Below are 13,599 nucleotides of genomic sequence, written 5' to 3'. Positions count from 1 at the left end.
CGACACAGCACAGCAGGAGTAGAGCCCCCAGCCCACCCACACTGATCGACACAGCACAGCAGCAGTGGAGCCCCCAGCCCACCCACACTGATCGACACAGCACAGCAGCAGTGGAGCCCCCAGCCCACCCACACTGCTCGACACAGCACAGCAGCAGTGGAGCCCCCAGCCCACCCACACTGCTCGACACAGCACAGCAGCAGTAGAGCCCCCAGCCCACCCACACTGCTCGACACAGCACAGCAGCAGTGGAGCCCCCAACCCACCCACACTGCTTGACACAGCACAGCAGCAGTAGAGCCCCCAGCCCACCCACACCGCTCGACACAGCACAGCAGTAGTGGAGCCCCCAGCCCACCCACACTGCTCGACACAGCACAGCAGGAGTAGAGCCCCCAGCCCACCCACACTGCTCGACACAGCACAGCAGGAGTAGAGCCCCCAGCCCACCCACACTGCTTGACACAGCACAGCAGTAGTGGAGCCCCCAGCCCACCCACACTGCTCGACACAGCACAGCAGGAGTAGAGCCCCCAGCCCACCCACACTGCTCGACACAGCACAGCAGTAGTGGAGCCCCCAGCCCACCCACACTGCTCGACACAGCACAGCAGGAGTAGAGCCCCCAGCCCACCCACACTGATCGACACAGCACAGCAGCAGTGGAGCCCCCAGCCCACCCACACTGATCGACACAGCACAGCAGCAGTGGAGCCCCCAGCCCACCCACACTGCTCGACACAGCACAGCAGGAGTAGAGCCCCCAGCCCACCCACACTGCTCGACACAGCACAGCAGCAGTGGAGCCCCCAGCCCACCCACACTGCTCGACACAGCACAGCAGTAGTGGAGCCCCCAGCCCACCCACACTGCTCGACACAGCACAGCAGGAGTAGAGCCCCCAGCCCACCCACACTGCTCGACACAGCACAGCAGTAGTGGAGCCCCCAGCCCACCCACACTGCTCGACACAGCACAGCAGGAGTAGAGCCCCCAGCCCACCCACACTGATCGACACAGCACAGCAGCAGTGGAGCCCCCAGCCCACCCACACTGATCGACACAGCACAGCAGCAGTGGAGCCCCCAGCCCACCCACACTGCTCGACACAGCACAGCAGTAGTGGAGCCCCCAGCCCACCCACACTGCTCGACACAGCACAGCAGGAGTAGAGCCCCCAGCCCACCCACACTGCTCGACACAGCACAGCAGCAGTGGAGCCCCCAGCCCACCCACACTGCTCGACACAGCACAGCAGTAGTGGAGCCCCCAGCCCACCCACACTGCTCGACACAGCACAGCAGCAGTAGAGCCCCCAGCCCACCCACACTGATCGACACAGCACAGCAGTAGTGGAGCCCCCAGCCCACCCACACTGCTCGACACAGCACAGCAGCAGTAGAGCCCCCAGCCCACCCACACTGATCGACACAGCACAGCAGTAGTGGAGCCCCCAGCCCACCCACACTGATCGACACAGCACAGCAGTAGTGGAGCCCCCAGCCCACCCACACTGATCGACACAGCACAGCAGCAGTGGAACCCCCAGCCCACCCACACTGCTTGACACAGCACAGCAGTAGTGGAGCCCCCAGCCCACCCACACTGCTCGACACAGCACAGCAGGAATAGAGCCCCAGCCCACCCACACTGCTCGACACAGCAGAGCAGCAGTAGAGCCCCCAGCCCACCCACACTGCTCGACACAGCACAGCAGCAGTGGAGCCCCCAGCCCACCCACACTGATCGACACAGCACAGCAGCAGTGGAGCCCCCAGCCCACCCACACTGCTCGACACAGCACAGCAGGAGTGGAGCCCCCAGCCCACCCACACTGCTCGACACAGCACAGCAGGAGTGCACTTTTGTCATGTGTTAGTTCAGAGCCCCATGCGAACGTATGAATCTTTCATCTCATACAGCGCTCACACAAAGCTGTCCACACAGATAATTTTGTTCCCTTGGAAATAACGTGAAATATAAAATAGAATGGCGTTTGTAATGGCTTTCTATCTGCATGGAGAGCCACACTGCTTAATTGTTTGCTTACTGGCAGACTGTGAGTGTTTGTGTGTGTGTTAATCTGTGTGTGTGTGATTCTTTGTATTTCCATGGGCGTAGAACAAGACAGTCTTGTAGTCCTGTCATACCCACTGCTTACATTGTACTATGTCAACACCTTGTCAACAACAAGATACAGTATGTCAACAACTCTGTTCTCTGTCTGTTGGAAGCAGAAGTGGCAGATTGTTGACTACCACAGCTGTGTGTGTGTGTTTTTGTTTCAGTTTCATAGTAAAGAGGATTCTGCCTTTCTGCAGTCATATGTTTAGTGCAAGTATTGGAAATGTAACACTTTACATGAGCCTGTTGTCTTAAGGGCTTAAGGGTTGTGTCATAATACTGACATAATACTGATGTCCTTAACATTCATGACAGCTAATGTTATATTATGACAACTGACAATAAATTGCCTTGCCACAAACCATTGTCTATCTGCCAAATGTCCAGGCATAAACCTGGTCAGCTGGCTTCCACAATATACTGTATGTGAGGGAGGAAAGGATGGGAAGTGTTCAAGTCATGTATTGTTATGTACAATGCATCGACACTAAAGGTCCTGCTAGTCTCATGTTTATTACACACAGTTCAGATAGGGCTGAATGGGGCCCTAGACAACCTATTCATATTCTGCACACACAGAGTGAAAGTTATTTCAGTGACTTCACCTGGGTTATTCAGGGAATTAACTCCCCTCGTCTGAACCCAATTGAGCTCTTCTAATACACCTTGCAGACCATTAACACTGCCATTTCAAAAGCTGGTAGTGAATTAAGGTAGTGAATTGTGTATGACTAATGCACAGGAATCTTATCGAGAAAACTTAAGCAACTTATTGACTTTGATGGTCATACAAACTTTGAGTGTCGGATTGGGTCCTCCCATGAGAGTTCTGCATCCTTTAGGTCTCTTCCTGTATGTATGGTGCATCTAAATGAGCTTGTTTTACTTCCTGTCATCTCTCTGCTTGCTGTATGAGGGGAGATTTTTCTCCTGCTCTTTAGTAGAATGTTCAATGACAAATGTCCTTGGGAGAAAAGAAAACTGGCATCTAGGCAGCTGACAGTCCCTACTGACACAAAAAGTGTCTAAAGTAAAATAAAAGATGTGCAGTGTTGGGGTACAGACTGTATCTCACAAAGACTATGTCCTACACAAACTCAAAGGTAGCATGTCCCCCAAAATCATTTTGGACAGGTGTTATCGGTCCTTTTCCACATTTTAAAGAGCTATTACTACAGTCAATTCCCATTCCACATCCGATCTGAGTCCCCCCCCGTCCTATATAAAAAATGGTATCTCCTATGCCTTTTAATTATTTTATTTACTGCCAAGGTGTTAAACTGAAGGAGTAATACAGTCTTTCTAACAATGGCTGGATGAGGGCCATCGACCTTACTGGGTGTTGTATAGCGCTCTATGTCACATCAAAAGAGACACTTGATTCTCTGGGACCTCCTCATTATGGCGAGGTGTTAACACACAGAAACATACAGATATAAACACACAACCACGCACACACACACATGAATCAAGCCCCTTATTTAATTTCTCAAATACCGTGTTAGTGATGTCATGATGCCACACACAGTATTATCAAACCTCCCCATGTTTGATTGTAAGGAGGGTGTCGTTTTTTTAATGCTTAATTTGGAGACACAAGAAAGCCTGGTTGAAATTCTCAAAAACACACCTAAACAAGCCTAAATCCCGTGGAAATGTTCTATGGCCCAATTAAATGAAATTAGAGCTTTAATCTTTGCCAATACTGATCAGCACTGTGTTTACTGATGACCAAATGAAGCATTCAATGAAAAGAACACCCTCAGTCAAACATGGGGGAGGTTTGATAATGCTGTGGGGTTGCATTGCGGCCTCTGGTACTGGGGGCCCCTGAAAATGTTTGAGGCATCATGAAATCAGCATATAATCAAAAATGCTGCATTGGAGTACAGTGTTTAACCCGTATCTAAATGCTGTATTGGAGTACAGTGTTTAACCCGTGTCTAAATGCTGTATTGGAGTACAGTGTTTAACCCGTGTCTAAATGCTGTATTGGAGTACAGTGTTTAACCCGTGTCTAAATGCTGTATTGGAGTACAGTGTTTAACCCGTGTCTAAATGCTGTATTGGAGTACAGTGTTTAACCCGCGTCTAAATGCTGTATTGGAGTACAGTGTTTAACCCGTGTCTAAATGCTGTATTGGAGTACAGTGTTTAACCCGTGTCTAAATGCTGTATTGGAGTACAGTGTTTAACCCGTGTCTAAATGCTGTATTGGAGTACAGTGTTTAACCCGTGTCTAAATGCTGTATTGGAGTACAGTGTTTAACCCGCGTCTAAATGCTGTATTGGAGTACAGTGTTTAACCCGTGTCTAAATGCTGTATTGGAGTACAGTGTTTAACCCGTGTCTAAATGCTGTATTGGAGTACAGTGTTTAACCCGTGTCTAAATGCTGTATTGGAGTACAGTGTTTAACCCGTGTCTAAATGCTGTATTGGAGTACAGTGTTTAACCCGTGTCTAAATGCTGTATTGGAGTACAGTGTTTAACCCGTGTCTAAATGCTGTATTGGAGTACAGTGTTTAACCCGTGTCTAAATGCTGTATTGGAGTACAGTGTTTAACCCGTGTCTAAATGCTGTATTGGAGTACAGTGTTTAACCCGTGTCTAAATGCTGTATTGGAGTACAGTGTTTAACCCGTGTCTAAATGCTGTATTGGAGTACAGTGTTTAACCCGCGTCTAAATGCTGTATTGGAGTACAGTGTTTAACCCGCGTCTAAATGCTGTATTGGAGTACAGTGTTTAACCCGCGTCTAAATGCTGTATTGGAGTACAGTGTTTAACCCGTGTCTAAATGCTGTATTGGAGTACAGTGTTTAACCCGTGTCTAAATGCTGTATTGGAGTACAGTGTTTAACCCGTGTCTAAATGCTGTATTGGAGTACAGTGTTTAACCCGTGTCTAAATGCTGTATTGGAGTACAGTGTTTAACCCGTGTCTAAATGCTGTATTGGAGTACAGTGTTTAACCCGTGTCTAAATGCTGTATTGGAGTACAGTGTTTAACCCGCGTCTAAATGCTGTATTGGAGTACAGTGTTTAACCCGTGTCTAAATGCTGTATTGGAGTACAGTGTTTAACCCGCGTCTAAATGCTGTATTGGAGTACAGTGTTTAACCCGCGTCTAAATGCTGTATTGGAGTACAGTGTTTAACCCGCGTCTAAATGCTGTATTGGAGTACAGTGTTTAACCCGTGTCTAAATGCTGTATTGGAGTACAGTGTTTAACCCGCGTCTGAATGCTGTATTGGAGTACAGTGTTTAACCCGTGTCTAAATGCTGTATTGGAGTACAGTGTTTAACCCGTGTCTAAATGCTGTATTGGAGTACAGTGTTTAACCCGTGTCTAAATGCTGTATTGGAGTACAGTGTTTAACCCGCGTCTAAATGCTGTATTGGAGTACAGTGTTTAACCCGCGTCTAAATGCTGTATTGGAGTACAGTGTTTAACCCGTGTCTAAATGCTGTATTGGAGTACAGTGTTTAACCCGCGTCTAAATGCTGTATTGGAGTACAGTGTTTAACCCGTGTCTAAATGCTGTATTGGAGTACAGTGTTTAACCCGTGTCTAAATGCTGTATTGGAGTACAGTGTTTAACCCGTGTCTAAATGCTGTATTGGAGTACAGTGTTTAACCCGCGTCTAAAAACTGGGTATTCATTGAAAGTTGTGGGTCTTCCAGCAGGACAACAATCCCAAAAACACACAAAAAACACCCAGGAAAGGTTCAAGAAAAGATGCTGGACTGTTCTGGAGTGGCCAGCAAAGAGTCCAGACCTGAATCACATCCAAAACCTACACGAGATCTGAAAACAGCGTTGGTGGAGAGCACCCCTCAAATATTGAAGAATTAGAGCAGTGTTCTGCTGAAAAGTGGGCCAAATTGCCAGGAGAAAGGTGCAGAAAGCTCATTGATGGCTATAATAACTGTTTGTCTACAGTTATCTTGGCCAAAGGCTGTGAAACCATGTATTAGCTCCGACATGCAAAAAGCAAAATCCATGCCATTTGTGTTTATTGTGTAAATGACTTAAGTTTACAAAAATACAATTGGTTCTGCAACGTTGAAAATCCAATATGAAGGTGTGGAGACTATATATATATATATATTTTTTTTACAAATTCTACTTATTTGACAAGAAATTAGACATTATGTAAGAAAAGTGCAAGGGTGCCAATATACAGTATTTGGCAACAACTGTACAAACTTTGAATGTCGGATTGGGTCCTCCCATTAGATTTCTGCAGTCTTTAGGTCTCATCCTGTTCGTATAGTGCATCTAAATGAGCTTGTTTTACTCCCTGTCATTTCTCTGCTTGCTGTATGTATAGTGCATCTAAATGAGCTTGTTTTACTCCCTGTCATTTCTCTGCTTGCTGTATGAGGGGAGATTTTTGTCTTGCTCTTTAGCAGAATGTTCAATGACAAATGTCCTTGGGGGAAAAACTGGCATGTATGCTACTGACAGTCCCTACTGACACAAACTAAAAGGAAAGGTGTGCAGCGTTGGGGTACAGACTTTATCTCATAAATACAACGTCCTACACAAAACTCAAAGGCAGCATGTCCCCCAAAACCATTTTGGACAGGTGTTATTGGTCCTTTGTCTTTAACATATTTTATAGAGACATCACTGCAGTCAATTCCATTTCCACATCTGCTCCGAGTCCCCCCGTCCTAAATAAAAAATGGTATCTCCTATGCCTTTGAATTATTGTAGTCACAGCCAAGGTTAACTCACTGTTAAACTGAAGGAGTAATACAGTCTCTAACAATGGCTGGATGAGGGCCATCGACCTTACTGGGTGTTGTATAGCGCTCTATGTCACATCAAAAGAGACACTTGATTCTCTGGGACCTCCTCATTATGGTGAGGTGTTAACACACAGAAACATACAGTTGTACAGTGCGTTAGGAAAGTCCTCAGACCCCTTGATTTTTTCCACATTTTGTTACGTTACAGCCTTATTCTAAAATGGATTCAATTGTTTTTTTCTGTCATCAATTTATATACCACATAATGACAAAGCAAAAACAGGTTTCTCGAATTTACAAAAGTATTCAGACCCTTTACTCAGTGCTTTGTTGAAGCAACTTTGGCAGCGATTACAGTCTCAAATCTTCTTGCGTATGATGCTACAAGCTTGGCACACCTGTATATTTGGGGATTTTCTCCCATTCTTCTCTGCAGATCCTATCAAGATCTGTCAGATTGGATAGGGAGCATTGCTTCACAGCTATCTTCAAGTCTCTCCAGAGATGTTCGATCGGGTTCAATTTCGGGCTTTGGCTGGGCCGCTCAAGGACATTCAGAGACTTGTCCCGAAACCACTCCTGCGTTGTCTTGGCTGTGTGCGTAGGGTCATTGTCCTGTTGGAAGGTGAACCTTTGCTCCAGTCTGAGGTCCTGAGCACTCTGGAGCAGGTTTTCATCAAGGATCTCTCTGTACTTTGCTCCATTCATCCTCCCCCTCGATCCTGACTAGTCTCCCAGTCCCTGCCGCTGAAAAACATGCCCACAGCATGATGCTACCACCACCATCCATCACCATAGAGATGATGCCATGTTTCCTCCAGACATGATGCTTGGCATTCAGGGTAGAGAGTTCAATCTTGATTTCATTAGACCATAAAATATTGTTTCTCTTGGTCTGAGAGTCCTTTAGGTGACTCTTGTCAAACTCCAAACGGGCTGTCGTGCCTTTTACTGAGGAATGGCTTCCGTCTGGCCACTGTTTATGTATAGTGTGTTTGAGCGCTACATAGTCACGGGTCTTTGTAAGTTTGGTTATTTTGTTTTCAGTTTCACTTATTCATTAAAATATGAAGTATCGAAGTATACATTTGCAAAAATGTCTAAAACCCTGTTTTCGTTTCATCATTATGGGGTATTGTGTTTAGAGTTTTTATTTATTTAACCAATTTTAGAATAAGGCTGTAATGTAACAAAATGTGGAAGAAGTCAAGGGGTCTGAATACTTTCCGTATGCACTGTGTACACACACACACACACGCACACACGCACGCACGCACGCACACACACACACACACACACACACACACACACACACACACACACACACACACACACACACACACACACACACAAAAGTTAGGCCACATACCTGTATTTCATTCTCCAATACTGTGTTTCTGATTTTATGATGTCTTGCACACACTCAAGATTGCCAGTACCAGAGGCAGCAAAGCCATTATCAAACCTCCCCCATGTTTGATTGTAAGGAGGTTGTTGGTTTCTTTGAATGCTTCATTTGGTTGTAGCAAACATAGGAAGACCCCACTGCTGAATGAGACACAAGAAAGCATGATTTGAAATTCTAAAAAAAAAACACCTAAACAATCCTAAATCCTGGGCAAAGGTGTGGAGACCCAAAGTTTTTTTCAAATGAAATTTGACATGAAATGAAGCATTATGTAGGAAAAGTGCAAGTGTGCCAAAATACAGTATTTGGCCTAACTGTACATACTTTGAATGTCGGATTGGGTCCTCCCATTAGATTTCTGCATCCTTTAGGTCTCGTCTAAATGAGCTTGTTTTACTTACTGTCATCTCTCTGCTTGCTGTATGAGGGGAGATTTTGGCCTTGCTCTTTAGTAAAATGTTCAATGATGGTGTCTTTTGGGAAAATAACTGCTGTGTAGGCTACTGACAGTCAATACTGACACAAACTAAAAGGAAACGTGTGGAGCGTTGGGGTACAGCTTGTATCTCACAAGACAACGTTCTACATAGGGTTGCAAAATTCGGGGAACTTTCAGTTAATTCCATGGTTTTCTCGAAATCTTGGTTGGAGGATTCTGGATTTCCTGATTATTCCCTCCTTATTCCGGGAATTATCCAAACAGGATTTCGGGAAAACCAGAGAATTTATTTAAAATTTCTGGAATTTTGCAATTCTTGTCCTATACAAAACACAAAGGCAACGTGTCCCCTAAAACCATTTTGGATATGTGTTATTGGTCCTTTTCCTTCTACAGGTTTTATAGCCAGTTCTATTACGACAGTCGACCTAGCACTCTATGTCACATCAAAAGAGACACTTGTTTCTCAGAACCTCTTTATTATGGCGAGGTCTTAACACACAGAAACGCACAGATGTATACACATATGCACGCACACAAGCACGCGAACACACACAAACACAGTCACACACACACACGCACACATGCACACTTCATCCAAATCAGGCCATGGATGTCATTTCTACAGTAGCGTGTTTCAGGTGTCCAGAACCTTCAGTAAACTAATAAGCCAAATCTGCGATTCTCTGCTTGAGACAGGCTGCTACAAATTGGGGCCAGATGGGGACCCTATGATTCTATGGCTGACCTATTTATCTTCATTTCCTGTACAGCATGTGTGATTGAGAAGGTTTGCTTTTGACCTGAGGAAATGTGCAACCGTCTTGTAGAATGGCCACCATATGATATTCCTAATGCAGAGCTGTGATAACCTACAGCTGCACACCACTCCAATGATGCTGCACATCTATCTAATGGTGTATCACACCGATCTGATGCTGAAGTGCTGAGATGTGAAATGTAGAGCTGTGGTGTGGTGTTGGCTAGACTCAGCACATGCTCTTTCACAGGGAACACAGGTGAGGTCTATAGCACAGCAGAGTCATCATCAGTCCGTAGGGAGCTAGCTGGTCTTGCTAGCATTATAATGAGGGGAAATGGTCATTATGAATAGGCTATCAGCACATGAACACACCCTGTGTACATTTTTTCTCTCACTGAGGTTGATGTACTGTTGGACCAATGTGCCCTGAAGACTAACCCCAGGCCTTTATTAGTCTTAACTGAAAATATGCATGTGTAATTCAAATCTTCGCATAAATACAGTGTATTTGGAAAGTATTCAGACCCCTTGATTTTTTGGGGACTTTTCATCAAGGATCTCGCTGTACTTACCTAGTTCAACTTTCCCTCGATCCTGAGAAGTCTCCAAGTCCCTGCCCAGTCCCCACAGCATGATGCCGCCACCACCATTGTCGTGACTTTGCTTTCATTAATCTGATGACTGTTATTTATCTAATCATCTAACTATTGTTAATTGTTGCCCAATCAAATGAATAATGTAACAATCATCTCATTAGGATTTGGGGAACCACGAGAGCAGTTCTTTAAAGAGTTAATATCTCCCAAAATAAAGTCTGATGGTCTTTAGCTATTACATCTATAAACAGTCAACTCATTAATCTTAACCTCCTATCATATCATCATTCTGAACAGTCGTAACCTCCTGCATCTGCAAAAAACCCAGTCTTACTTATGACTCAATACTCCACAAATTTGTTTAATTATTTATTTACTCGCTAACTAATTGATAACACGGGCTGACACAATATGGCGGCTTGGTAGAAAAAAAGACAGAGAGGGCGCGAGAGAGAGAGACAGAGACATAATACTTTGGTACATTTAGAAACTACTCTCACAGTAATCATATTCTTTGCACACAAACCGCCGCCTTTTTGGAGAAAAAAATGATGAATGTGTTCACTTGTAAATGTCTTGGTTCTTTGTGGATTTCTGTCGGGACCATGCTTCTTGGAAAGGTTGTTGGGCCTTTTTGCGGCACACTTGTAAGGCTCTGATTGTTCAAAAGGGGTCCCCACTCATCTTTTACCATTGTTCTCTACCATGGTCCGGTATCTGTTGACTTGTCGTGTAGTCCTGAACAGAACTACAGTTTATTCTACTTTCCATTTGCTCCTGAAGCTGCCTCTTTGAAGATAGGCTAGCCAGCCGTGACGATGCTTCCCATTGGGGGGATGATAGTAGCGTACTACAGTGATTTGAGAAGAGTAGTAGAATGGTCCCACTTAAATTTGTTTTTCTAGATACTTTACTTAGGACAGCTAATCAGCCGTACCAGTGATTGTCCAGGAGGTAACTTCATCGTCTCTACCTCGTGTTGAGATTTCAAAGTTCAAACCACTTTGGACATGAGCCGCAGCTACATGCCTCTCTGGTCTGATATGTTAAATCTTAACCCACTATTTTATACAGTTCATTCAAAAGGGGCAGTTCGTGAGGCTGACACACTCTCTGACCACACTCAAGGGGTGGTGACTACTCATTTGTACAAAGTTGTAGAAACAATTTCCTCTTATAGGTTCTACGATCACATCCCCAACTTAACAAAAACACTTTCATCATTTTTTAAATTTCATACACAACCTAGAGGACAGAGACTTCGTACATGTAGTGTGTATACTTTTCAAGTTACAGTATTTAGTTTTTAATATGTTTAATGATGACACAAAAAACAACCAAAATGACATTATTATTCTTTAGATCGACCCTGACCATTCCCCACAATCTATGTTAGAAATATTGTTCCAGTATTCACTTTAAAACATGTTAAAGTTTTGGCGGGAAAATGTCTGTGAAACAAAGAAACATTCTTGTGTGAATTTGGAGAAGGAGATTGGCTGAAGGTTCTAATCCTTGATTTACAACAGGGTGTGAACTGTCAACCCCCCACCAGCTCCCTTCTCCCCCCTTCGCGGGTGAGAGGAGGTCTGGCTGAAGTTATTTACTGCAAAGATGATCCGACCCATCTGGATGCTCACAGGACAGTCATGACACCTACTTCACGGTAGGAATGGTGCCAGGTGTCCTCCAGACGTGGCACTTGGCATTCAGGCCAAAGAATTCAATGTTGGTTTCACCAGACCAGAGAATCTTGTTTCTCATGTTCTGAGAGTAATTTAGGTGCATTTTGGCAAATTCCAAGAGGGCTATCATGTGCCTTTTACTGAGGAGTGGCTTCCATCTGGCTACTCTGCAATAAAGGGCCAATTGGTGGAGTGCTGCAGAGACGGTTGTCCTTCTGGAAGGTTTTCCCTTCGCCACAGAGGAACTCTGGGTCTCTGTCAGAATGACCATCGGGTTCTTGGTCACCTCCCTGACCATGGCCCTTCTCCCTTGATTGCTCAGTTTGCCCGGGTGGTAGCTCTAGGAAGAGTCTTGGTGGTTCCGAACTTCTTCCATTTAAGAATGATGGAAGACAATGTGTTCTTGGGGACCTTCAATGCTGCCAACATTTGTTGGTACCCTTCCCTAGATCTGTGCCTCGACACAATCCTGTCTTGGAGCCCTATGGACAATTCCTTCAACCTCATGGCTTGGTTTTTGCTCTGACATTCACTGTCAACTGTGGAACTTTATATAGTCAGCTGTGTGCCTTTCCAAATCATGTCAATTCAATTGAAGTTACCACAGGTGGACGCCAATCAAGTTGTAGAAACATCTCAATGATGATCAATGGAAACAGGATGCATTTCTAAAAACCTATTTTCATTATGTCATTATGGAGCATAGTGTGTAGATTGATGAGTAAAATATTTTATTTAATCCATTTTAGAATAAGGCTGTAACATAACAAAATGTGGAAAAAGTCAAGGTCTACTCAATATAAACACGTTTCTATCATTCCTTCCTTCTGTCTCCCTGCAGGTAGTGCAGGCACGTCGGTTATGTTTAATAAAAACGGTGACGCCCCGGGACGCTACGACCTGTTCCAGTTTCAGATGACCAACTCCAGTGTTCCTGAATACAGGCCCATCGGACAGTGGGTGGAGACTCTCCAACTCAGGGTAAGGTTATGGCATGTAATCATGGCTAGGGTCAAGGAAAAATGGTCATAAAAAAATCCTTATAATGGCCTTATTTTATGATATTCATGATCTGTAGAACTACATTTAATACATTTTACAGAAATATAAGTACAAACTGGGCACTTGTTGATTGAGAACATTTCCCACTAATTAGTACTAATTAGTCAATCATTTGTTTAGGAAGAGCATTGTAAAATCTAATTGAGGAGTTAGCCTGTAGTCCTGCCTGTTGCTCTTGCTTTTTGGCAAGATGGCAACAAGTTGTCAAAATCAGAAAAAGACTGATATCCATCTAATGAAATATCTTTATCAAGAAATATTGAGACGGGTGACCTTGATGGTTTCATCTCTGATGAAGATATGCATCAAAAGGGGTGTGTCAAAATGCGTCAAAACATTTTCCTAAATCCCTTCTGAAAACATCAAACACAACAAACCACCCCTCCTCCTAAAAATATAAAAAATGTAAAATAACTACTACAGCAGCCTTATCAGTCCAAGGTGACAAATCTTGCTTTGTGGTCTCCATGGCAACAGTGGTGTTGTTCTCATTACAGTTTGTAACCAGGAGCTGTTCCAGGGAGCACCATTGTCCACATAACAAATCACAGCCCCTGCACAGATAACTGATAGCAGATCATAATTGAATAAAAAAACACATTTGTCATACAGGTACAGAAATACACACACACACACACGCACACACACACGCACACACACACACACACACACACACACACACACACACACACACACACACACACACACACACACACACACACACACACACACTGTAGATATTGGCATGCACTAAGGTATTGAC

The 13,599-nt window shown here is 44.5% G+C and overlaps 1 protein-coding gene across 2 annotated transcripts in view; it reads left to right on the top strand.

The window, feature by feature from the left end:
- Nucleotides 1-13,599, top strand: part of LOC110491138 (metabotropic glutamate receptor 7-like) — a 127,126-nt gene that overhangs the window by 68,234 nt on the left and 45,293 nt on the right. For both annotated transcript variants that reach the window (XM_036947498.1, XM_036947497.1), the window contains exon 7: nt 12,616-12,755. In XM_036947498.1, the coding sequence (XP_036803393.1) occupies nt 12,616-12,755 (140 nt within the window). The remainder of the gene's footprint in view (nt 1-12,615; nt 12,756-13,599) is intronic.

The sequence above is a fragment of the Oncorhynchus mykiss genome, chromosome 16 (assembly GCF_013265735.2).
Source record: "Oncorhynchus mykiss isolate Arlee chromosome 16, USDA_OmykA_1.1, whole genome shotgun sequence".
Lineage (NCBI taxonomy): Eukaryota > Metazoa > Chordata > Actinopteri > Salmoniformes > Salmonidae > Oncorhynchus > Oncorhynchus mykiss.
The sequence above is the reverse complement of the archived record's forward strand: the minus strand, read 5'-3'. Positions and strand labels throughout refer to the sequence as shown.